This window comes from Dichotomopilus funicola, assembly GCF_033296635.1.
Source record: "Dichotomopilus funicola strain CBS 141.50 unplaced genomic scaffold C8A04scaffold_9, whole genome shotgun sequence".
NCBI lineage: Eukaryota > Fungi > Ascomycota > Sordariomycetes > Sordariales > Chaetomiaceae > Dichotomopilus > Dichotomopilus funicola.
In genome coordinates, this window is record NW_026944030.1 from 403,640 (window position 1) to 427,371 (window position 23,732).

Here is a 23,732-nt window from a genome sequence, read left to right on the forward strand (position 1 = left end):
CCCTGGATAGAGTGTCTCAGTTGTCCCTTGCTAGTGTAGTGTGGTCTGACGATTCCTGGATCGGGACAGCACGGTGGGCATCGTGGTTCTGAATCTGGCCGGCCCGAGCTGTGATGCAGCGTGACCACCATACACTAGACTCCGATCTCGTCCTGGACGGGGGGAGCGCTCTTACGATCGGCTGGCTCTCATCTCAGGAGGGTGACCGCGGTCCCCAGGGAAGCGGGAGTCGGCTGGGCGGAACTGTTCTTTAAAAGAAGAATCTCAGAACATCGAGACATGCCCAGCATCAACACACACTGTCCAACCCAGTCCACAAGACCAACTCAGGTTCACAAGTGCTCCCCACAAAACTCACGACCATGCATCTCACCACTGCCTTTACCATCCTCACCAGCACAGCGGCTTCTGTATCCGCCGCAGCCCTGACCCCCAAGGGCACGGCGGCCGAGGCGACAGACGGCAAGTTCAACCTCCGTGCACTTCGACCCGGTGGACCGATTGATATGAAATTCATCAACGCGAGCAAGGACAAGCTGTGGCTATCGCTGCCCGAGGACAAGCATGACGAGCAGTGTAATGGGGGCGAATTGACCGCCGGGGCGGCCGTTCTATTTGTCCAGGACCAGCAGCTATTCCTCTACGGCGGCGAAACCGACTCCCATCAGCAGGTTGCCATCGACCTCTCCCCAGAAGGTATACCTCCGCTTTCTCCTCGTTCCTTTCCTTTTCGGAGTTTACTAACAAACTGGAACGCCTAGGTCATGGCAGGCTACTCTACTTCAACGAGCTCAACGGCAAACCTAATCCACGTGCCGAAATCTATGGCTGGTCCACCCCATCAGACGGCCAGTTGTTGGCATCTCAGTACGGGAACTTCCTGGCCTGCGCGGAAGACGATGGCACGTACTCTGTATACGTGACCCGTGAAACACCAGGCGCCGATTTGAAGTGTTTTCAGTTTGATGCCACGGCCGTCTCTCAGTCCAACGCGGTGCCCTGCACGTACAGTAGTGAGGTATAGGTTGAGGGAGATGGTCTGATAATCTGATGGGGGAGGTTGTTTTACATAGAACTGTGGTTGACGGAGTTCAGGTTAGTATATCGTTAGAAGACCGCTAGTAATATTATGGCTTCACTAGTAATTATAATAAAACTAGTATTATTAGTTACCACTTAGCAGGTACTTTATAATTACTAGGAATGAAAGTACTTGTCATACAGTGGATCTATTGTGAGCTCCGTTCACTAGAAGGAGCTATATAATAGCTGTATGCCCTCTTTCGACTGTATAGCAAAGCGGTGTCCTATATTGCATTGCAACTTTGACGTCGATGACGATACTAGTATCCGAAACTTTGGACGGAGCGGGCGAAAGTGGAGAGAGAAAGGCGGTGGTGAGAGACTCGGAGCGGGGAAGCTGATTGGTAATTACAATAAGTAATTACCAACGTTGGGCCAGCACAGCCTCTGCCTACGTAGGTTAGCTGGAATTATAATATTTTCAATAAATCCTAGTGTGTGGCTTCAACCACCACTAAGTCAGAAACAGGAAAACTACCAAGAAGTCACAGTACAATACTACAACCAAGACCCACGGAGTTTGTATTGCAGCTATAAGTATCAGTACCCAACTCCCCTCCCCCCCCCTTCATTTTCAATGACCTGTCGGAGCCGATCGGGCATCGAATGGGCCAACTGTCAAAGAAAATCAAATGGCACAGCCTCCCAAGCTCCCTGGACAGCCTCACGGAGCCGTGGGAGGCCCAGACTCTCCACATCGTAGTGATCTTCAATCCAGTTTTTCATCCACGCCCACACGTTCTCAATCGGGCTCAGATCCGGGCTCCGAGCCGGATCAGCGCCCATGTCTCCGGATCCAAATCGGAAAGTTCACTTGTCTATCTTCCGCCAGTGCGGTAGAAGCTAACCAAATAGAAATAGCGAAGCATCAACAATAATGTGTGAATCTGTCGAGAGGCCACTTCTAGAGGTACGTTGTCAAGGAACATGGTCCAGCACAACGATGTTCACTGGCGATGATGTGGAGATGCTCAAAGAATTCAGCTTCACTGACAGTCCTCTACTCCTAAATGAACCGATCCTTCGGGGACAAAGTCTCTAAAATCAGAAGAAGTGTTGTTCTTGCAAGATGTACAATGTCCCAGTGGCTCCTTGCCGCTTTCTCGTTAGGAAATCCTAGCTTGTGCGAGATGTGACATCCATGCGATCGGGAATATTTTATCCTCTTGGCCCAGTGCTATCTTCGACTACTAGGCTTAGTCTGCCGTTTCTCCTACAGCCTTTTTAAATCCTAGTTAATATTAGCTCGCTTTCTGCAAATATAGCAAGCCGACTCTGAGCCAATCATTAAGAACCAGGGAGGTGCTCTGCTCTTGGCACAACTATGGTGCACCCTTAGTGCCTCGAATGTGCAATGGATTTTCGTGATGCTTCCCTGCGAGAGGGTCCGCAGGCTAAGAAGCGCTAGGGTCGTGGGCAGCAATACAAATATCGTGGGCATGTTGTACACTTCCTGCGCGATGTTGGCAAGGTGTATTCTGAGCTTCCCTTATTGCCCAAGGATCTGGACATTGTTATCCTCCACCCGCGTGGATCTGAAGGTGTGGAACGGATGGACTGGCAGTTCCACAGCCGCTTCCGAGTCCGCAGAGCAGTAACTAGTTGAGTTCTAGCTTAAATTCCCACCGTCATATGAAGCTGGATTATGACAGAGACCACCCGACTTGCATGTGCACATATTAACCGTCCACCTCTTTACCCGACGAGGTCAAGATCCAACACGAATCGCAGATCCTTTTGCAGCAACGGCTGTCAGCTCAATCATGCTCAGTCAACCATCCCCAATCAAACGGGTACTCACATCCAGTGCTCCAACGACTCCGTCCTGCGAGACCCCGTCCAGGGTAAACTTGGCCAGGCCTTGCTTCCTCCTCTGGAGGTGAAATATGTTCTACTTGACAGGTAAGACGAAGGAAGTTCACATGTTTCTTGGTTCAGTGCACGCGCGGGTCCGACTGACCTCCTCGACCGAGCTCTTCACCACATATCGAATGATCGTCACAGTGCGCGTCTGGCCCATGCGAAGCGCGCGTGCGATGGCCTGCTCTTCGACCGCGGGGTTCCACTGCGGCTCGACGATGTGTACGTAATTGGCCGCTGTCAGGTTGAGTCTGATGGCACTTTTAGCTTCATCATCGGAGGATAAGTCTGCGGGATACGTGTGGGGATGTTGCTGACCCGACAGCTCCTGTTCCGACCGTCATCAGGAGAACTGACGCGTCTTGATTTCGGAACTCTTCGAGAACGCGGAGTCGGGCGCTGTGGGTTGAATTGCCATCGATTCGGAGATATCGGACGCCACGGGTCCGCAGATGCTGCTCCAAAACGTTCAGTGTTGCCGTCCAGTACGAGAACACAAGGCTTTAGTAACATAGCGGTCAGTCGTGATCTGGCAGATCGGATTGCGCTGCGTCGGGACTTACCTCTTAGACCCAGGCTCAGTTTGGCTCAGCCGGTTGATTACTGCTTGAACTTTGCTTGAGAAGCCTTCGGTGTCAGAGTACGGCTTCGATTCCCCCAGACGAAATGTTATCTTGGGAGCGGGGGCCTGTGAGCAACTAGTTGTCGTCGAAAGAAGCTCCCTTCCGCATTCGGAGCAGACATTGTCTTGATTGACGAGCTCCAGCATGTCCTCGTCGGCCCCATTGCAAAACTCACAGCCCAGCTCGCTTTCATGGCCAGGCTCAGTCTGGTCGGCGGAGTCGGTTGGTGGCGATGCGGCAAAAGTCCCGTGATTGCAAAGCCTTCGAAGCTTCATGATTGCTGCGAATAGGATGCCATATCTCTTCACCTTGGCGCGAGAGCTGACAACGTCGTCGAGGTCGCGAGCATACTGAGCCAGGATACGGTCGTAGAGCGCCCTCTCTTCCTGTTGCAGCACCACTTCAACCAACTCATGCCGTGGTTGGGGAAGTTGGAGGAGTCTCTGGTCCCGTCGGAGGCATATGGTACGTAGGATCTCTTTCAGTCGCTCACCTCCACTCTTCATGTCATTAGCCAGAGGTTCCACAATGTGCCGGCCAAACAAGGTGCGGGATGAGAAGGGCTCAAAGTGGAGAAATCCCAGCAATGAAACAAGATCATTTAGGCTGTTTTGAATGGGAGTTCCCGTGAGACACCACCGGCGGAGTGATCTGAGGTCCGCTGCATTCTTGAATTGTTTAGAACCTTGGTTGCGGATCCAGTGGGCTGGCCTCGGATCAGCGAATAGGGCTCAAGCAGAGAATGCCATTGTTTCATCCATTGTCTTGGGAGGGGAGGTCCGGCTTACCTTCATCAAGCACGACCCTGTACCAGTCCACCTGGTGCAAGATCCCTCGTTTTTTTTGTTCAGCACACAAGGTGGCGTAGGTTGTCAGCACAACGTCGAAGCCGTTCAGAACACCGGGGGATGCCGGACGGTTCCTGCCGTGGAACCTGTACGTCCTGAGCTTCTCGGGTTCGACATGTCTAGAGATTTTAGTCTTCCTTTAGGCAAACAGGGTGCTAATCTTGGCATACTTCTTGATTTCCGTCTCCCAGACGTCTAGAACCTCTATTCATGTTGTCGGTTAACCCTTGTATGTCAAATCATCAGGGTTACCTCGAACACTCACGCACTGAGGTTACGACGACCAATGTCGCTCCAGTTTTGACGCCAGATTCATGGGCAGTAGAGTTACTGAGATACTGTCGAGACGCGGCCAAAGTAGAGGTGATGGTCGCAATCATGGTCAGAGTTTTGCCAAGGCCCATCACGTCAGCTAGTATGCCGCCAGTCGTGTAGGAAGGGATGTTGTCGTGGGAGCTGTTTTGCTTCTTAACACCGATGATAAAGCGCCGCTCACAACTGGTCCCGTTGGGGGAGAGTACGTACAATATATTTGTGAAGTGCCGCAATTTCTGGTGCATGGCTTGACAATGGTGGAGGCACTCCCTGCGTTGTATAAACCCAAGAGCGGCAACCTGGTGTCTAGAATCGTATTAGCGGAAACGACACCATTTGGACAACAAAGGCCGTACTTCGTGAGACGCGTAAGGAGATGCTGCGGCTCCCAGCTGGCTTCATTCTCCGGGCCATTGGAAAGAGCGATCTCATCGAGAGAATCAAGGATGTGCTGAATCCCGTCCGATATAGCCTTCGCTTTGAGATCCTTCTCAGTCAAGCCGACCAGGTGTGTAAGGTTCTGCATCTCGTTTCCGGTTCGGAATATTTGAGGATTAAAGTAGTCCTTGCAGCCGGGTTCGAGGAAGAACGGATGCTGAAGGAATGCAGAAGCCGCAGAGAGCACGCTACCAACTTGATCCGCGCTGGACAATGGTCCATACACATTGATCGAGAGCGGCACGATTCCCTTCTCCTGGCTGTGATATACAGCTGTGGATTCGATCACAGCTGCGGATCTTAGGCCTGGCAGCCCTTCCAGGCTTCGCAAAGAGCGACAAGTGGTCAAGTCGAGATCGGCCACAACCCTGTGGGACCGGGTTGCCAAGGCATAATACGGACTGGAGCTGACAACCCTGAGCAGACAGAATGTTCTGTCGCCGGACACCAGCAGTCTAGCCTCACCAGCAGGTTTGAAGCGAGCTTTGACATTGCACAGCTTAAATACATGTCAGCGCGAGGAGGGCATCGGGAATGCAAGAAGGTGTTGCTTCTTACCGCTCCATAGCAGATCCTAGGATCGCTGTCGTCCACGGTTGGTCCACCAGTGGGAACCCAATCCACCTGGGGGAGGGCGCCTTGTGATGAGGCCGAATTAACGGGGACAGAGCCCGAGTTGGCGCTATCGGCCGATGCTGGGGACGAGGAACTGGACAGCACTGGGGGAGCAATGTCGATGTGCAACAGAGTCTCGGATCCAAGCAGCGGGACCGGATGGCTGGTACTGATATCCGGCGATGGCGATGGACGCTGCCGTTTCGGGGAAGCGCTCTGCACGTCGTCGCCCTCCTTGTGCCGTTTTGGGGGCCGCAAGGTGGCCGAAGCCGCGGGAGCCCAAGAGGACCATTGCCAGTCTCCACGATCATGTTCCTGCGCCATGTTGCAGTCCTCGGGGATATGATCGGGAGTCAAAACTGAAGTTACTGAACCGTTGAATAAAGTGGCATTTTGTTCCTTCCACCGCCTATGCAAGGCAGTTTTGCTAGGCTTTTCCAGGCCCAATCATCTGGCTCTCGGGGAGCCTCGAGGGGCGCCCAGCTGTTACGAGACCAACCACATTCGCCACAGCTACGAAACGGTTGCAAATAGCGTTAACATGGAGGTTACAGCTACACACTGCAAATAGCCACAATCGACACGGAATTGGCCCTGTTTACGATGCTTGATTCAAGTGTACACTATCAGCTGGCGATCTGGCGCTGCAAAATCCGCGTGCCAGATGCGGGCCCGGATCAACTACCTAAGGTACCAGGTAATTATGCAACCGAGCTTCACCAACCGCCCTTCTTTTCCAACACCAGCCTGAATGCTTGCGCCGATTTGGGCGGCTTTGGGCGCGCGCAGTCACACTGCCACAGGAGGAAAGGCGGGCACCAATCACGGCTGGTGTAACGCGGGCAGGTGTACATTATACAGTCAGGGAGCTGAGGAACTGACGGCGGTCACGGTATTTGTGCCAATGTACACGTACATGTACCAGAGCTGACTGCCTCACGATTCTACGTTGCATCCAAAACATCGAGCTGGCATTTACCGTTTCTCCCAAGAGGCCCAAACTCTTCCTCCTTTAGTGCTCAGGGCTTATTGTAATGTTCTCTGCGGGAAGATGACTATGTCTGGCATCTCCCAGTCACTTGATGCCACTTTTCAGGCGGCTACCGCCAACTTCGCGGCGAGCCTGACGGAAAAGCAGCGACGTGAGTTCCGGGGATGTTCCCGGAAAGAAGTCGAAGACGCAATCAGGGACATCGAAACCCGCCTGGCTTCGCAGCGACGACAGCGCAGCATGCAGAGGATTGCAAAGTTCGTTGAGGGAATGGACCAGCTGGGAAAGGTTGTCGAGGTCTTTGTCAACGTCAACTCTACCGTGGCCTTCGTTTGGGGTCCTATCAAATTTGTCCTCCTCGTGAGTCTTCTGGGTCCACGTCGCAAACGCCCGCCCCTATCGGCACCTTCAACTAAATTAAATGATGCGCCTTGTATTAGGCTGCAGGCGCCTGGGTCGAGACGCTGGACTGTCTTGTCGACACGTACGCCGAAATTGGCGACTTTCTTCCCAGCCTGTCGCAATACGAGAACCTTCTTGCAAATCATCCTGACATCGGCATCTACCTGCAGAAATACTACTGCGATGTGCTGGAGTTTCATAGGAAGGCCCTTGCTGTCTTCTCAAGACCAAGTATATTACGACTTTATGATCCCCGGTCTCTTGAATTTCAAGTAACCTAACATTCCTCCTTACTAGGCTGGAAGACGGTTTTTCACTCGGCCTGGAGGACCTTCAAAACCCAGTTCGGACCCATCTTGACTAAACTCAAGCAGCACCGGGAACTCTTGTCAGATGAAAAGCTCACGGCTACCATTGCCGACGTCCGCCAATCCGTTCGATCTATCGAGGACAAAGTTGGCGAGTTGTCTCGGCATCTTCAACGGCTTCACATTATCGACAATGAGGAAGCGGCCCGACGACATCGCGAAGACCTCATTGGGAAACGCCAGTTCGTCCTTTCCAAGCTTGACCCGCCGGATTACTACTGTGATCTTGAAAGAGCGTCAAACCAGCGATGGAATTCCGCTTCTGGTGGCTGGATCGAGGCGGACACTGCCTTCGATCTATGGGTGGACACGACCATGATACAGTCGCGAGCTCTCTACTTGACCGGCATCCCGGGGACAGGTACGTATTGTCGACCCGACAGCCTCCACCACCATTCTCAGCATCTCTGACGACTGCTGCCTTCTTAGGCAAGACGATTCTTGCGTCCCGAGTTGTACAACACCTCCAACAACTGCAGGAGAGAGGAAACCCCACCGGATGCCCTTTTTTACTGCTCTATTTCTTCTTTAAGCACCACCAGCCCGACAAGCGAGGTTTTGTCCCTATGCTCCTTTCCCTCCTATCTCAAGCAGTATTTCAGGACGAAGTGCTTCTCGACCTTGTCTACCAACGCTGCATACGGGTAGACCAGCAAAGGATCCGGTCGGCTTCCCTTCTACGCGAACTAGCGGAGCTGGTTCTGGAAGCTCAGAGCATCTGCTTTGTTGTTGTTGATGCACTCGACGAATGTGCTGGAGACCAGAGCGTGACAGCAGAGGATGCGCAAGGCCAAGTGATCGACTGGCTCGAGTCTCTCATGAGACATTCACAACCAAGGAACCATGAGGCCAGCAGTGGGCCGAGTGACAGGTGCATCCGCTTGCTCATCAGCGGGCAAAGAAACGGGTTACTGGAAAGACGGCTGGGACATTGGCCCACGGTACAAGTGGACTCCTCTCTTTCCCACATGAACGATATTAAAACATACTGCGAAGCGGAAAGTCTCCGAATACAGCAGAAATTCAGTGCAGCAGAGGATGCCAGGCTGGGTATTGTTGGCAAAGTGACCTCCACGGCCAAAGGTGGGTGTCAGACAGGCCTTCATATCTCTGGTGACAAGCTGACAGCGGCCAGGCATGTTTCTCTATGCCAAGGTTGTGCTCAGTAACCTCTTGATACAACCGACACGTGGTCATTTCAAAAGAGAGTTGCGGGAGGAGAATTTCCCCAAGGGCATGGAACAAGCGTATGGTTTACAAAAGCCGCCATCGCGACAGATCTACGGAGAGCTAACCGATAGCGTTACCCAGTTACGAGCGAGTGGCTGTCCACATTCTGGAAGGACCAGACGAGAGCCAGTCTGACTTGGCAAGGCGTATCCTGAACCTCGTCCTCTGCGCCGAGCGGCCGTTATTCTGGAAGGAGATACAAGCCCGATTTTGCATCGACGTCCAATCAGAAACCGCCGATCTTGACTTCCGGCTCCTCGAACCAGCGAAGAAGTACTGCGGTGCATTGATCGAGGTTGGTCAAAAGGATCTCTCCGGATCTCCGGGGTCTGAGCCCGACGACTTGGTGGAACTCGTTCACGAAACTGCCCGAATGTGAGCCAACTGCCTCCCTAGCTTCCTCTGATTTTCTGAGGAGACTTGAAACTGACCCTGTTGGTAGGTACTTGATTCAAACCGGCAGATTCCACTTGGCCGACCTTCACGCAGACTTGGCCATTTTTTGTGCTCAATATTTATCTTCTGCACCTTTCAACCCCGACATGGGCAAACCTGCTGTCACGGTGTACTGCCGAACTGGCTACTATGGGTTCCTCGACTACGCGGCAGCGAACTGGTGGAAACATGCGAGGCAAACCGAGTGCTCCAAGGACACAACTATCCTTACGACTGTCGCCAAGCTGGCGGATGCCTTAAATCCCCAGGATGAAACGGCGACTGCCAACACCGCGACGGACATTACCGCGGTTCGGACCCAGATACATCAAATCCCCGGTGACGGCAGAGACTGGGAAGACGCTTTCCCCATCGAGGCTCGGGTAAAGCTGGTCCGAGCCGGCCTCGAGCCGCTCCTGGCTCATGCGAACACCGAGAGCTCGGCAGACCTTGAAGAGATCAGTCATCTTTATGGCCGGGTAGCATACAAGTGCTCCAAGCCATGGTGCTATTTCTTCCAGACCGGCTTCGAAACCGCTTCTGCACGCGGTCACCATGTCAGACAACATGAACGTCCCTTCCGATGCGGCAGTGATGGGTGTCCCAGCTCCCAGATCGGATTTGCAACGGAATCAGAGCTTTCCAGACATACTGAACGTGTCCACTCCGAAGCTATTCCTGTGCAGTTCCCCTCCGGCATGCGCAGCAACTTGAACATTTTCAAAGCTGCAAGGGAAGGGAAACTCGACCTTATACAAGAGCTTGTCACCGGCGGGACCAGCGTCAACGTTCAACAGAAGGATGGGTCAACCCCATTATTTCTGGCTGCGCGTGCTGGAAATTACCAGGTGTGCCGGTGGTTACTGGAGCATGGAGCCAAAACAGACACCCGATGCACAAGGGAAACCATAACGGCTCTGTGGGCGGCGGTGGCCAATGATGATCTAGAGATTGCTAGCTTGCTCATCGTGGACCATGGCGCTGATATATCTGTCCATGACAGCACCGGAGCAACCATGCGCGTCCTGATGGAGCGCAGTCGCTGCACCAGGATCCCTGAACGCTTCCCTCTTGAGTTTTGGCTATCTGGCAACCCAGGCAAGAAGGGTCCCGGCAATATGAGGCCTGACGTGCCCAATGGACAGGCCACTACTAGTTCCCAAGCTTTGCGCGACCAGCAAATGAAACTGATGTTGCTAGAGCGGCAGAATAAGAAGCGCTTGCAAGATTTGGCGTCAGGAGCAGGACCTCAATACCGCCGGCAGCGACCACCCTTTGCAGGACAAATAAATTCTCAGAAACCACCCGCTGGATTGTAGTCATCATCTCCATACTGGAGGGAGGTAGTTACCTTCTATCTCTATACCTCCTAAACCTAGGCTACTACTACCTCTAATAACCTATATTCCTGATTACCTATCTATTCATTGTAACGGAACAGAGACTCAAAGCACGGCGGCGCCTGTAGAAATCTGACGATAGTTATGAATTATCTCAGGAGCTCAGACCAGTTGTGCGGTGTGGCGGTGCACGCCCCACCCTCTGATCCGGCCAATCAGAGGCCGCAGAGGGTAAACCGCGGTGTTTCCGAGGCAAGCGAGGCATGTGCGAGGGCAAGTCGGGGAGACCCACTTTCCGGTGGGTCCACGCCACAACGTGGCAGTGCTGACGCCCTCGGGAAATGCGCCTGTGATCCAGAGATAGTTAAAGCACTTCTTGCCATGTTGAGTCCAACGTGTGAGGTAAGGTGGGGGTTGAGAAAATTGTAGCCATACTTTTTGGCACCCCAAACCATGACTTATTACAATGTTAAAGACATAAGAATGAGTCATATTTCTATAACCGGTGAACTTAAGCGACGACTTGGGCTGTGATGAACGGTCAGACAACGGAACTCCAACAATGAAGACTTGAATTTACTTTTTTTACAACTCTCTCTTCTCTTGAGCGTGACCGAGGAGCATTGCTGGGATCGCGGTGATGTTTTAGTGATTGGTCGGCATCAAGATAAGCTTACACACAAATGTCGGCCTGCCATGTGTCCCGGGATGAATTCTCCGAACTCCACCGAGTCGGGTGCCTTTTTTCATTGTTCCTTTTTTATCCCATGTTTACGCATGTCTCTCACACCTGTACATCTCGTCTTCTCTTTCGCTCACACTTGCAGGACTCGGGCTTCTATTCAACCAGTACACGTGTGCTCCCTTCCAATATTTGCTCAATCCTTTGGAATCTTTGCGTTCCTTAATCCACTAGGGTCGAAAAATGAAAACATGTTGGGAACCAAGCGCATGTAACGTTCGCTTCGACATTGAAGGAAGGACTCGTGATGTCCTTGTGCAGTCCCCCATGTCGTTGCCCGTCATCAGTGGGCACATGGCGGGCAAGGAAAAAAAGTTCGTATTGACAAACCTTGGGCAAGAGATCGGCACAGTTTATTCCCATCTGGAACTCTCTCTTTCTCTGTTGTCCAGCCCAAGATCACGGGACCCTACTGAGGGCGGTGCTGCGCGACTGCGTTGTTGTCGACGGAAGCCAATTACAGCGGTGTGATGGGAGGAGCTGCCCCATGTCGTCCTGTCCCAGTCAAGCAGTGTCCCCCACTGCCGCTGCAGCCCCAGCCATCAAAACGCCGCAGTGCCGCGTTCCATCCCAGGAGCCGGGACAGGCTTCAACTAAAGTTGCCTGCCTTGTCATGATGTAATGCGGGCGCTGGGGCCAGGGTAGAGTCTATGGAGGTCGTATCTGCAAGCTATTTTTCGGTGCGTTTTCTAATCGAGAGGCACCAAGGATTCCATCTTTTGGTTTCGCGCAGACTCCGCCGTCAGCACTGGACTTCGTGTTGCGGGATGGACCGGATAGCCAGCGGATGTCCACGGTAGTTAGCTGGGTTCTCTTTTTGGACGACCTTAGCTACGCACTACGCAAGAAAGTATATATAGGGAGACGATCGGGCCGAAGGGTGTTGTTAGTTTGTGATCGAGCTCCTAGCCTACATATCTTCCCACACTCTAAGCCACTGTCCGAAAAACTGCTTGAATAAACCACATTCCTCGTCGTGTTCTTTGTCTCTCTCATTGAAGATAAACAACCCCCAGCCTCGATACCCGTCGCCTCTACTCCTAGCATTGCCAGTATCGCCAGATCCCCAGAAACCATGCTCAGCACCACAGCCCTCATCACCGGCCTCCTGGCCGCCCTCACGCAAGCCTCGCCCGTGCTCCAGCGTCGTGATGGCGCCGTCGGTGGTGTAAGAACCACCCCCCCTTTTCTTCCTTTACAACGACCCTTTGTCTGACACAAAACCCCGTGCATAGGTCCTCATTTGCAGCGATCCCAACGGCCAAGGCGTCTGCCAGTACAACGTGTACGAGCTAGAGAAGTGCTACAACCTGCCGCAGGGGCTGGTCAACAACGCGGCCACGTTTGCGCCGGATGATGCGCCGTTTTATTGCTACCCGTACCTGTAAGTTATCCCCCAACAACAACACACTTACCTACACACCTACCTGAGATTGCTGTGGGCCATGCTAATCAGGTCTGTAGCACGGAATGCGGCGGGATCTGCACATCCCCCACGGGCTGCACGTTTGGCGCTGTCTCGTATGACTACGAGAATAAGTACAACTTGACTAAGATTGGGTGGAACGAGTACATTACCTCGTTTGAGTGCCATCTCAATCAGACGCAGACAGCGTCTCCATAGGGTGGGTTGTGAATAACTCCGGAGAGTGTAAAGGGAGAGGTTGGTGATGGGATTGGCATTTTCTTGGCATTGCCGCGGTGTTTGGGGGTTTTCTTTTTTTGCGTTGACTTTTTTTTAGCGGGTTGGGGTTCGGGGTCGCTTGGGGAAATGACGGCATAGCGCTGGGCCGGGCGGAAAGTTACCCCGCCATCGGCATTGAAGATGGTGGGGTTCCCTTAGCCGGTTTGTTGCTCCCGTCGAGTTCATGACGGCAATCAATTGGCGGGGTAGTTTGATATTGGGGGGTGTTTTATATCCGATACCTTAGACCGATAGATAAAGTCGAAGTTATGTTGTGTTCAAGATAGTTCATCTGCACTTGACCACACCTTGTATTGATACCCGGGCGTAAATCTACACCCGATATACACCCGAGCTACAGTGCAGTACGGACCTACTAAGTGACGCTATCCCCACTTCCACTCGATTATTTTCCACGGTTTCTCGAGCCCCCGTGACTCTTTCAACCCTTCTTTCAACCTTTCTTCAACAGCAGACCCAACAACCAATCACCCCAACGACAACACAAACCACCGCCACCATGCCCTTCGAAATCCAAGCCGAAATCGCCTCCTTCGGCGGCAAGCTCTTCAAGCTCGCCCACCAATCCACGGAAACCACCACCCCCATGGCCGTCAACCTCTTCCTCCCCCCTCAAGCCCTCACCAACCTCACCAACCCCTCCTCGGCTTCCTCCAAAACCAAAGTCCCCCTCCTCATCTACCTCTCCGGCCTAACCTGCACCCCCAACAACTGCTCCGAAAAAGGCTTCTTCCAACACCGCGCCTCCGCCCTTGGTCTCGCCATCCTCTACCCCGACACCTCCCCGCGCGGCCTCAACTACCCCGGCGAATCCGACGCCTGGGACTTCGGCGTCGGCGCCGGTTTCTACCTCGACGCTGTCCAGCCGCCTTGGAACAAGGGGTATCGCATGGCGAGTTATATCTCCCGGGAGCTGCCAGACACATTGTTCGGTGACCCGAAATTTGGGGCGGTTTTGGATCAGGAAAGGGTGTCGATAACGGGGCATTCGATGGGGGGGCATGGGGCGTTGACGGCGTATTTGAGGGAGCCGGGGAGGTATAGGTCGGTTAGTGCTTTTGCGCCGGTGGCGAATCCGTCGAGGTGTGCGTGGGGGAGGAAGGCTTTTGGGGGGTATTTGGGTGGGGAAGAGGAGGAAGGGGGTGGGAAGTGGAAGGAGTATGATGCGACGGAGTTGGTGAAGGGGTGGAAGGGAGGGGATTTGAAGGCGTTGGTGGATGTGGGCACGGAGGATGGGTTTTATAAGCAGGGGCAGTTGTTGCCGGAGAATTTGGAGAAGGCTGCGAAGGAGGCGGGGGTGGAGGGGTTGACGGTACGGTATCAGGAGGTATGTCCTCTCTATGTCCCCTTGATTTGTGTTTGGTGTGTGTTTGTGTGAGTGTGAGGACCGTAATGCTGATGGGAGTAGGGCTACGACCACTCGTACTACTTCATGGCCACCTTTGCCGACGACCATGTGAACCACGCAGCCAAGCACTTGGGATTGCTGTAGTGGATGGTGGAAGAACTGCAACAAAAGAGATATGAACGGCAAGGACAGAACGTTTCGAAGAGCAGGGCGTCCGAGACGGTGGGCATACGTTGTGTAAGATGCCCATGTAAGATCCGTTGATTCCAAGGTAGAGATGAGGGGGCAACAGGGCGGTAAAGTTGAAAGATACATATCAAGAAATGGTAAAAGCAAGTAAAAATGTTCACCCTTATGCAACCCTCCCCTGGGCACCCACCCACAACAAAAATCAACTCAACCCACAACCGCCAACGCCATATCCATGACCCCCAGGACACCCCCTAACTCACCCTCCGATCCAAATCCCCCAACCCCCCACTCACAATCCCCACATCCCCCATCATCCCCTCCTCCTTCCCCCCCTTCGCCCTCGCCTCCGCCTCCGCCTCCCTCTTAATCCTCACATACGCCAATTTCTCAAACCGGCTCAACACCCTCCACCAGTGCTGTCCAGCCTCGTGTTCAGCCACACGCTCCAGCAGATCAGCCGTACGGAACCGCACCTCACGGTCCTTGTGGAACAGGCCGAGGGCGATGTAGAATAGACCCGCCTGGGACTCGGGCGCGACGCTGAGGAGGAGGCAGATTTCGTCGTAGGAACGGACGTGTTGGGCTAGGGTGTCGTAGATGTCGCGGCTTTGGGCGGGCGTGAGGCGTTGGGTGCGGAGTCGGTCGTGGAGGTGGCCGAGGTCGAGGCCGCGGAGGGGGCGGATGAGGGAGAGGCGGGCGATGTCCTGGGGTTTGTTAATCGGTGTTTGGGGAATCTGTGTGAGAGAAAAAGAAAAAGAAGAAGATAAAAAAGAGCAAGGAAACACACCTGGATAAAGCTGTAATAACTTCTAGTATTCCTCCACCCCTCAATCCGCGCCACATTACCAGCCAACTCCTTCGCCTTCGTCGCCTCATCCACCCAGACATACCCATGCCCCTGCGCGCTCCCAATCGCACTCGGCAACCCTTCTTGGCCATCATCCCCATGCCCCGTATACAACGCACTAGCACCATAAACACTCTCCTCAAAGGCCGCCGCGATGCGCGTGAACTTGAGCACCCACGCCCGCCACTTGGCCCGGATCACCCGCTCGCCCGCCCGCGTCGTGATGCTGCGGAGGATATCCGCCATGAAAGCCGCGTCGCCCGTCAGGTCGTTCGCGGCTGAGGATGAGGACGAGGAGGACGACAGCCCGCCGCCGCCGCCGCCGCCGTTGCCGGCTGAGTTGTGCACCAGGTTCGCGTACGCTGGGTTTTGTTGTTGAAAGTACACCAATCCTTCGGTGATGGGCGCCGCTTCGATCTTCGTGCTGATCTTCATCTTGCCGCTGGGCAGGTCGCACAGTAGATCCCACCACTCCGGGTGGTGTTCAAAGGTCGGGTTGGTCACGCCCGCGATGAACCCGGGGACCTTGAGCAGGTCGTCGACCTTGGTTAGATCGGTGTAGGGAAAAGCGTAGCGCGTGAAGCCGCGGAGGATCCCGCCTGATGCGAGCGCGCAGGCGGCTAGGACGGCTTCGGCCACTTCGCCCGACGGCATGTTGTGGCCGAGGAAGATGACCCGTTTCTGGGTTAGGAGAGCGTTGATGAGCACGATGATGGGGTGTGTGTTGGGGCCGTTGGTGGTTAGATGGGGGTGGAGTTGGAAGCTATGGGGTGTTTTGGAGTGTGAATCGGAAAAGTTCTGGATTAGCTTGATCAAGGAGAAATCGCCGACGATCTCGGGCATTACGGCCACGGGGACCTTGATCGGAATGGGGATGCCCTTGTACAGTACTTTGCTCTCGAACTCGTGAGTGTCTCGAGGCACCACATACACCGCGTGGCCCTCGATGTGAGCCCTCGATCCCGAGCGGAAGATGCTGGGCCGCGAGGGCGGGCCTTTGCTGGCGTCGAGAGGCTGGTCTACCCCGGATGCCCCCATGATTCGCGCCTGTATCATTTCCTCGAACTTTTCGACGAAGAGATCCTTATTCTCACTCGACTGTAGGAGATGCCGCTCAAGCCAGTTCAGCTTCGGCATGAGCGACAGGTCCATCTCGTTCACGGCGTTGTACAGGAGCGCTAGCGTTTCAGGGACGGGCGACTTGAAGTATTCCTCCAGGGCTAGTAGTAAAAGGGGCTGGCGAGATGGTCAATTCAACGTGACGGTGGGGAGACGGCGGAAATGAACTAAACATGAGAATCTGTTGTGAAAAAAGCTTACCTTGTAAATATGTAGAAAAGGGTGTCGGGTACAAATGGCCATGGCTTTCACCACCGCGCCTCGCTTGACCGTTTTATCTTGTTTCGTGTTGACCAGATTAAGAACATAAACCAGCGGTGGTCCTTCAAAACCGTCTGGCTCCGAGTCGGTAGATTCATCGTCGTCCCAGAAATCATCATCATCGTCGTCGTCGTCATCGTCGTCATCCAAACCTTTGAGTTCCCCTCCCTCATCATCCGATTCATGTATTATCCCCCTCGCCCGATCCCGCTTCCTGTTCCGCCGGGCCCGCCGGGCCTCCTTCGCTTGCCGTTCCGCGTCGTCCTCCTCCTGGCTGGTGTCCTTGTGAAGAAAGAAGATGGTCCAGTCCTGATTCCGGACGTGCGCCTGATCGGGAAGCATGAGCTCGGCAAGCATGTGTTCGTCGCCTGTGATGGCTACAGGGTACTGGTGTTCCATGACCGGCCCGCGGTCGATGTCGAACGACGCGACGAGGATGTATTCGACGTGGTTCTCGGAGCTGCTCCGTGGGTATTGTGACCGCAGCTTGCGGGGCCGTTCCACGGGCTTTTCGTAGATCAGTTGCGCGCCGACCGAGAGCGAGCTGTGCTGAGACGAGGCGCCAGTGCCGGTTGAGAGTGGCTTATTCCTGGCGCTTTGGTCCGAGTTCCGGTCAAACGGTTGGGGAGAGCGGGTCGGACGAGCTGGGGGCATTGCCGTCAACGAGGTTCGTTGTTGAGGAATGGACCCATTGCGATGGCTAGCCGCGCTGCTCGTCCTCCCCGAAGCTGGACCGGGGAGCTGGTTGGACGCCATTGTCGTCCGCGGTGTTTATCCCCCTTGGACCACCGATCTTAGCTGGGCCTGACACCCCCCCTTGCGACAGTCGCCGGCCCCTTTTCCGTAGTAGCGACGAAAAGCCGTTCCGGCCTATTGTAGAATGGACTGTCGCGGATTAACGTGCCCATACGCGGTATGCAATTGCCGAACGAAACCCCTAATTGAGAAGTCTGAGAGCCGAGATGTCGATGCTAGGTCGAAGGGGGAGGGCATTCGCGCCAAGCTTCTCGAGCACGTCGATATCGTCGTCCTGGTCGTGGGGGGACGCTCCGGTTTCCGTCCGGATCGCGCCTTTCTTCTAATGCCCGGGGCCGGTGTTTGTGTGGAATATCGGTCGAGTGCTCTAAATCGGACGAGTCCCTACACGTGTAGCGATTTGGAGCTCGGCGGGACTGAAGACTCCCGCTTTTGGCCATCCCTCGACAGGGGGTTGTGATGCCGGCCGGGGGATTTTTGGTGGGGTGTCTCGGGTGTCAGGTGATGCCAAGCTTTGATTTTCCCACCCCTCTCATGCCTTGTATGACCCTTCAACTGCGTTTCTAATGCATATTCGGCTGTCTTCAGCTCAATTGCGTTAAGTTTTAACTACGACTTAGGTAGTAAAACTGTTGAACCAGTCTTTAAGGGATATTTTGGGAGAAAAGCTTCAGATTTCTCACTCTGGTTATCTGTGAACTCGGGGAGGGTTAGGGTTGTTGGAAGTTGAAGGTGGCCCGAGCCTGGCTGCGGGGCTTCAAACCCCTGCCGTTGTCGGGTCGATTTGTTTACTTGCCGTCTTCCAGGCGAAGCGGGATGCTGATCACCAGTTCATGACGAAGACGCAAGCAAGATCGTGATCAAAGTTGCTGGTTGCTGCCGACTCCCACATAATTACATTTAGTGCACACGATACTGTTTGTTAAGAGCTCTCTTCTTCCCTACCCGCGACATTGCGCCGAAAACACGACCGATTTTGGACACTACGAGTCTTGACGGGGTTGGAAACCAAACCGACACCAAAAGGAAGGGTGTCTGTTCGACATATTCTAACAAGAGTCTCTGCAAAAAGCAATCAACAAGATGGTACGAAGGTTTTGAGAGATTCAAGGCCGATTTAGGGTACTGATGAATAACCCTTAATGTAGTCAACACCCTCAGCATACCGACCGTCCCCGTTGGGATACGGATCGGGCTCAGCGCGCTCCTCTCCCTTCCGTCGGCCACAATCGCCCGCTTCTTCTGCCACGTTACGACAGGGGGAAACACCGACCAAAGATAGCTTCTCGGAGGCTCGCGCAAAGTTCATGAGCAGCCCGACCGCCAGCCCGACACAGGATTTCCGACCGCCTCGGAGACAGGCCACAGTGGAAGACGACCCCGAAACATATTTCCCGCAACAACAGCAACAGACATATCATCAAGCGCCGCAACCACGGCAGCGTAGTCTCCCTCGACCTGCGGCCTCGAGCACAGTGGGCCACGGGAATGCCCTCTCTCAGTTACAACCGGCGCAGGTTCGCACAATGCGGGAAGCCTTTCAGATACTAGATCGTGACAGCGACGGCGTCGTGAACCGGGAAGATGTGGTGGACATGCTCAATCAGCTGGGTAAGACGGACAGGACAAACCCCCATTTTGCTGCGAATTCCGCTGACACAGAAACCGACGATGCTTAGGACTTCCTTCAAATGCCAGCGACGTTGCCCAGTTCTTCCCTCCGTCAGGGCCGCCAACCATGCCGATGGCGCTCTTCCTCAACTCCATAGCAGAATCGCTCGCCGCCCTGTCGCCAGGTCCGGAATTGGTGTCGGCCTTTTCTGCATTCGACGACGACGACAGCGGTCAGATCGACGTGGCCGAGCTGCGCGACGCGCTGCTCCATACCGCGCCGGAGCCCGGCCAGGAGCCTTTGACGGCGCTCGAGGTGGAGAAGGTGATTGCGGGTTTCACGGGACGGAGGGCGTTTAGCAAGAGCACAGCGGCCGGGTTGGGGAAGCGAGGCGAGGTGTTTCGGTATCACGATTTTGTCAATACGATTGTTGGGGGCAACGGTGCGGCAGCGCGAGCAGCTGAAGATGCGGAGGACGACGGTTGAGTTGTTCAAGCCGTAGGCCAGATATTCCGTACCAAGGTATTTACGGCTTATTCACAGCAATACATAGTACATCCGCGGTCTTCGCTGTGTCTTGTGCCGTCACGTGGGTGATTTCTTGGTCCGTAGTGTAGGTTGCAGAAAAACAGACACGAGACACATGAACCAAGACTGTGGTATCTGCAGGTGCCTCCAGTGGCATCGCTTCGTCTCTTGCGGACCGTTCCGTTGTTTCCGGTTGGGGGTTCATCACAAATCCCGGCCAATCGTGCCGCAGCTCGCACAGGCAGCCTTGCACCATGACGCTGCGAGCTCACGACGACTGGACGGATGGCCTGTCACACCCCAGAGCCCTTCCCAGCCCTCCACGCCAAGCGCCGCTCGCTGTCGCCCGTTGGCTGACGTTTCTTTGTTTTGTTTTGATTTTGTTTCTTTCTTTGGTTCGGCATGACAAATGGCCACACCACCCACCTGCCACCGTCGAGGCAAAAGCGGCTTCAGCGGTTGAGCGGTTACCAGGACGAACAGGACTTGGGATTTTCTAACGAGGACCTGACATCTCGGACTCGCAGGCTCGCAGGATGCTGCGATGGATTGTGGTACCGGGCTTGTTCGGCCGGGTGATGAGTTCCACCTTGATTACGCCCGCGACCGCTGGAACGCCGGGGACGGACCGGCCCACAGAAGCTTCGAGAATCCGGGATTCCTCCAGCCTCCCACCCTGCAGCACGATATGGCCTATAACGATATATCGTGATAATTGCATCCTGCCGATCTGCCGAATTCGCAGCAGCAGGCGACCTCCAGAGCCCCTCCTCAAGCCTCCAGCGGCCGCTAAGCGGCCGTTAGGTTGGGCGAATCGCCTCTGACCCTTCCCCAAATTTCCAGAGCAACGGGCGCAACCCCAGCCAACCCAATATTTTTCTTCGAATCGCAAGTCACAAAGAGACCCTCCAGAGGCTCCGTGATTTGCCTGTGAGGGCTGAGCAATCATCTAAACCCTTTCAATCATCCTGCCCGGCGGAAGGCGGGAAAGCGGGAAGCGTGATGGCTTTTTGATGATCGTCCCAAACTGCCCTTGTCCCGCCAGCTTTTGAACCCGTCACCGACCTCCATCCTTTTCCCAGTCCCCAACTTTCCAGTTTTTTCTCCCTCTTACCGAGTTGAGCGAATCGCCCACTGACTGCACCGCTTCCGTTCCACCCCTCTTGCATTTCCAGGTCCCCATCAATTTTTTGCCGCTTGTGTTTCCGCCACAGGGAAAGAACGAAAGGAGAAGAGGGAAAAAAAATTAGACTTGCCTCGCAAGTTGCAAATGCATGTGTACGCACACCCACTTCCTTCCTTCAGATAACACACGGACACACACCAAACCACGCAACCGCACCCACACCCGATACCCTGGGATACCCGGCATTTGGTACCCTCCCCCATTCCTACCCGCTATTTCTGCCCTGATGCACCGGCAGCGATACCCAGCCTGACCTTGCTGCGGGAGTCAAACGCCGTTTGACGTTTCCGCTTGCTATCGTTTGCGGGACCTTAACGTTACCGCAATTACTGCGTATAGCAATCCCGCGCCCCGGTATTAACCGAACTTTTTTTCCCTTCTCACTTTCGCTGCCTTTTGCTGCCTTTTTAGCTGCAAATCGGTGCAAATGAAGTTGTTCTCCAAAATTTCGTCCAAAAAACCAAACTCGGCCGACGACGAGGACGACGACCTCGCCAGTTCTCAGAACTCGTCCTATCCTTCCTCCCCCAACAAATCTCCCACAAAGTCGTCCGGCTCGCGGTCGCCCACCAAAAAGGCTTCGTCATCCTCCCAGCGCCCCTCCTCACCGACCTCGCGCGACTCCAAGTCGCAGTCGTCGCCGCGCACCTCGCGCCCATTTGGCCGCCATCCGACCGACGCCGGCCGCCGAAAGAAGTTTGACCCGGACACACACCCGCTCAACTTGCCCCCCGAGCAGCGGAAGCGACTGTCCGAACTTTCTGCCATGAGCGCCCGCACTTCGATGGACACCGCCGAGCACAAAGAAGCCCCGGCTGCCGGGACCGCCGGGGCCAACGGAGTCAACGGGGCGAAGCCCGCATCTCCTCCTCCCCCTCCTAAGTCACCGCCGCCGCAGTACCAACAACACCAGTCGGCCCCGCGGTCGACCAACCCCCCATCCCACCAAAACTCCTTCACCGTGCCCGTCACCAACGGAGGGGCTGCTGCGTCGACAAACGACGAGGCCGGCGAGGCCGTTCCCGCTCCCCCGCCCCACCGATCACACCCAAACAGCCCCGTGCAACAAACAGATGCCGAGCAGGCTGAGCAAGCCGAGTCGTTCAAGAATGAGGGAAACAAGTTCTTCAAGGCCGGTGACTACACCCATGCCGTCGAGTTCTACACCAAGGGTGAGTCAGCAAACAGCCACCGATGAACAATCGCCGCAATCCGCAAAATGTCATGTCGCGTGCTTGCCTCAATACCCCTGTGGAAGTTCATCCACGAATTGATCGACTAATCTAATCATGTGTTCTAGCGGTCGTCCTCCAACCAAATTCGGCCACCTACCTGGGCAACCGGGCTGCGGCTTTCATGTCCGCGGGCAAGTACAATGATGCCCTAGACGACTGTAAGCGGGCCGTAGACTTGGATCCACACAACTCCAAGATCCTCCTTCGTCTCGCCCGCATCCACACCAGCTTGGGCCAGCCTGAGGATGCCATTGCCACTTTCGGCCGTATCCAGCCGGCCCCGTCTGCGAAGGACATGGGCCCCGCCAAGGAGATGCTTCGACATGTCCGGGCTGCCCAGCAGGCTCTGCGAGACGGTACGGCCGCCTCCATGGTGCTGCACCCCTTGGACATGGCCGAGAAGCTGCTCGGCGTCGGTGCGCTGAAGCCGAGAAAGTGGCAGCTCATGCGGGGCGAGGCGCTGCTTAAGATGGGCGACGCGAACTCGCTCGGCGAGGCCCAGAACATTGCCATGTCGCTCCTGCGGCTCAACAACCAGGACCCCGAGGCGCTGGTCCTCCGCGGCCGTGCCTTGTACTCACAGGGTGAGAATGACAAGGCCGTGCAACACTTCCGGAAAGCGCTGAGCTGCGACCCAGACTTCCGGGATGCCATCAAGTGGCTGCGCACCGTGCAGAAGCTGGACAGGATGAAGGAGGACGGTAACGCGCAGTACAAGGCTGGGCGGTGGCAGGCTGCCCTCGACCTGTACACGTCGGCCCTCGACGTCGACCCGGCCAACAAGGGCACCAACTCAAAGCTCCTCCAGAACCGGGCACTGTGCCGGATTAAGCTCAAGCAGTACGAGGACGCTGTCGCCGACTCCGACAAGGCCATCGGCCTCGACCCGCAATACCTCAAGGCCCGCAAGACCAAGGCCACGGCGCTCGGCCTGGCCGACAAGTGGGAGGCGTCCGTCCGGGAGTGGAAGGCGATTCAGGAGCTCGACCCCGAGGACCGAGGCATCGCCAAGGAGGTGCGCAGGGCCGAGCTGGAGCTTAAGAAGTCGCAGAGGAAGGACTACTACAAGATTTTGAACATCGAGAAGGGTGCCTCCGACTCGGATATCAAGAAGGCCTACCGCAGACTCGCCATCGTCCATCACCCGGACAAGAACCCTGGCGATGCCGCGGCTGAAGCCCGCTTCAAGGACATCAGCGAGGCGTACGAGACGCTGATTGACCCTCAGTATGTTTCCCCCCGTCCTATTCTTTATACCCGCCCGCGTTTTTATTTTCCTCATTCTCTTCTTCTTCATAGCTAACATAAAAACTACAGGAAGCGAGAGCGCTACGACAGCGGCGTCGACCTAGCTGACCCGTCTGATATGTTTGGCGGTGGTGGCATGGGCGGTATGGGCGGCGGCATCGACCCTGAGATCTTGTTCTCCATGATGGGGGGCATGCCTGGCGGCATGCACGGTGGAGGTATGGGTGGTGGCGGTCCATTTGGCGGTGGTGGCGGCGGTGGTTTCCCCGGCGGACCCGGCTTCTCATTCAACGACCGCGGCCGTGGCAGAGGCGGCGGATTCCCCCAGGGCTTCCAATTCTCGTGACAATCCAGCGAGGAAGAAGAAGCAACCGACGGCCTGGCAAGTAGGGATGATGACGATGA

The 23,732-nt window shown here is 55.1% G+C and overlaps 7 protein-coding genes across 7 annotated transcripts; 5 read left to right on the top strand and 2 right to left on the bottom strand.

The window, feature by feature from the left end:
- Positions 1–362: 362 nt before the first annotated feature.
- C8A04DRAFT_25877 (uncharacterized protein) lies at positions 363–1,024 on the top strand (the record flags this gene model as incomplete). Its single annotated transcript, XM_062779727.1, has 2 exons — positions 363–696; positions 762–1,024. 2 exons carry the CDS (start codon positions 363–365, stop codon positions 1,022–1,024), a joined length of 597 nt encoding a protein of 198 aa, XP_062639738.1.
- Positions 1,025–2,778: 1,754 nt separating this feature from the next.
- C8A04DRAFT_25878 (SNF2 family N-terminal domain-containing protein) lies at positions 2,779–6,106 on the bottom strand (the record flags this gene model as incomplete). The annotated part of the gene is made up of 10 exons (XM_062779728.1): positions 2,779–2,817; positions 2,885–2,974; positions 3,044–3,194; positions 3,262–3,444; positions 3,507–4,272; positions 4,355–4,533; positions 4,585–4,618; positions 4,680–5,035; positions 5,086–5,666; positions 5,726–6,106. The coding sequence occupies 10 exons, from the start codon at positions 6,104–6,106 to the stop codon at positions 2,779–2,781; spliced, it is 2,760 nt and encodes a 919-aa protein (XP_062639739.1).
- A 733-nt stretch (positions 6,107–6,839) lies between these two features.
- Positions 6,840–10,527, top strand: C8A04DRAFT_9869 (uncharacterized protein; the record flags this gene model as incomplete). Its single annotated transcript, XM_062785661.1, has 7 exons — positions 6,840–7,152; positions 7,221–7,406; positions 7,473–7,904; positions 7,973–8,626; positions 8,679–8,790; positions 8,855–9,148; positions 9,216–10,527. The coding sequence occupies 7 exons, from the start codon at positions 6,840–6,842 to the stop codon at positions 10,525–10,527; spliced, it is 3,303 nt and encodes a 1,100-aa protein (XP_062639740.1).
- Positions 10,528–12,365: 1,838 nt separating this feature from the next.
- On the top strand, positions 12,366–12,914 carry C8A04DRAFT_25880 (uncharacterized protein; the record flags this gene model as incomplete). Its single annotated transcript, XM_062779729.1, has 3 exons — positions 12,366–12,458; positions 12,526–12,674; positions 12,755–12,914. The coding sequence occupies 3 exons, from the start codon at positions 12,366–12,368 to the stop codon at positions 12,912–12,914; spliced, it is 402 nt and encodes a 133-aa protein (XP_062639741.1).
- A 580-nt stretch (positions 12,915–13,494) lies between these two features.
- Positions 13,495–14,487, top strand: C8A04DRAFT_9912 (Alpha/Beta hydrolase protein; the record flags this gene model as incomplete). The annotated part of the gene is made up of 2 exons (XM_062785680.1): positions 13,495–14,322; positions 14,404–14,487. 2 exons carry the CDS (start codon positions 13,495–13,497, stop codon positions 14,485–14,487), a joined length of 912 nt encoding a protein of 303 aa, XP_062639742.1.
- Positions 14,488–14,695: 208 nt separating this feature from the next.
- Positions 14,696–17,518, bottom strand: C8A04DRAFT_35078 (docking domain of Afi1 for Arf3 in vesicle trafficking-domain-containing protein; the record flags this gene model as incomplete). The annotated part of the gene is made up of 4 exons (XM_062783033.1): positions 14,696–14,710; positions 14,829–15,239; positions 15,323–16,618; positions 16,703–17,518. The coding sequence occupies 4 exons, from the start codon at positions 17,516–17,518 to the stop codon at positions 14,696–14,698; spliced, it is 2,538 nt and encodes an 845-aa protein (XP_062639743.1).
- A 1,083-nt stretch (positions 17,519–18,601) lies between these two features.
- C8A04DRAFT_25883 (uncharacterized protein) lies at positions 18,602–19,616 on the top strand (the record flags this gene model as incomplete). The annotated part of the gene is made up of 3 exons (XM_062779730.1): positions 18,602–18,604; positions 18,667–19,129; positions 19,198–19,616. The coding sequence occupies 3 exons, from the start codon at positions 18,602–18,604 to the stop codon at positions 19,614–19,616; spliced, it is 885 nt and encodes a 294-aa protein (XP_062639744.1).
- Positions 19,617–23,732: the final 4,116 nt, after the last annotated feature.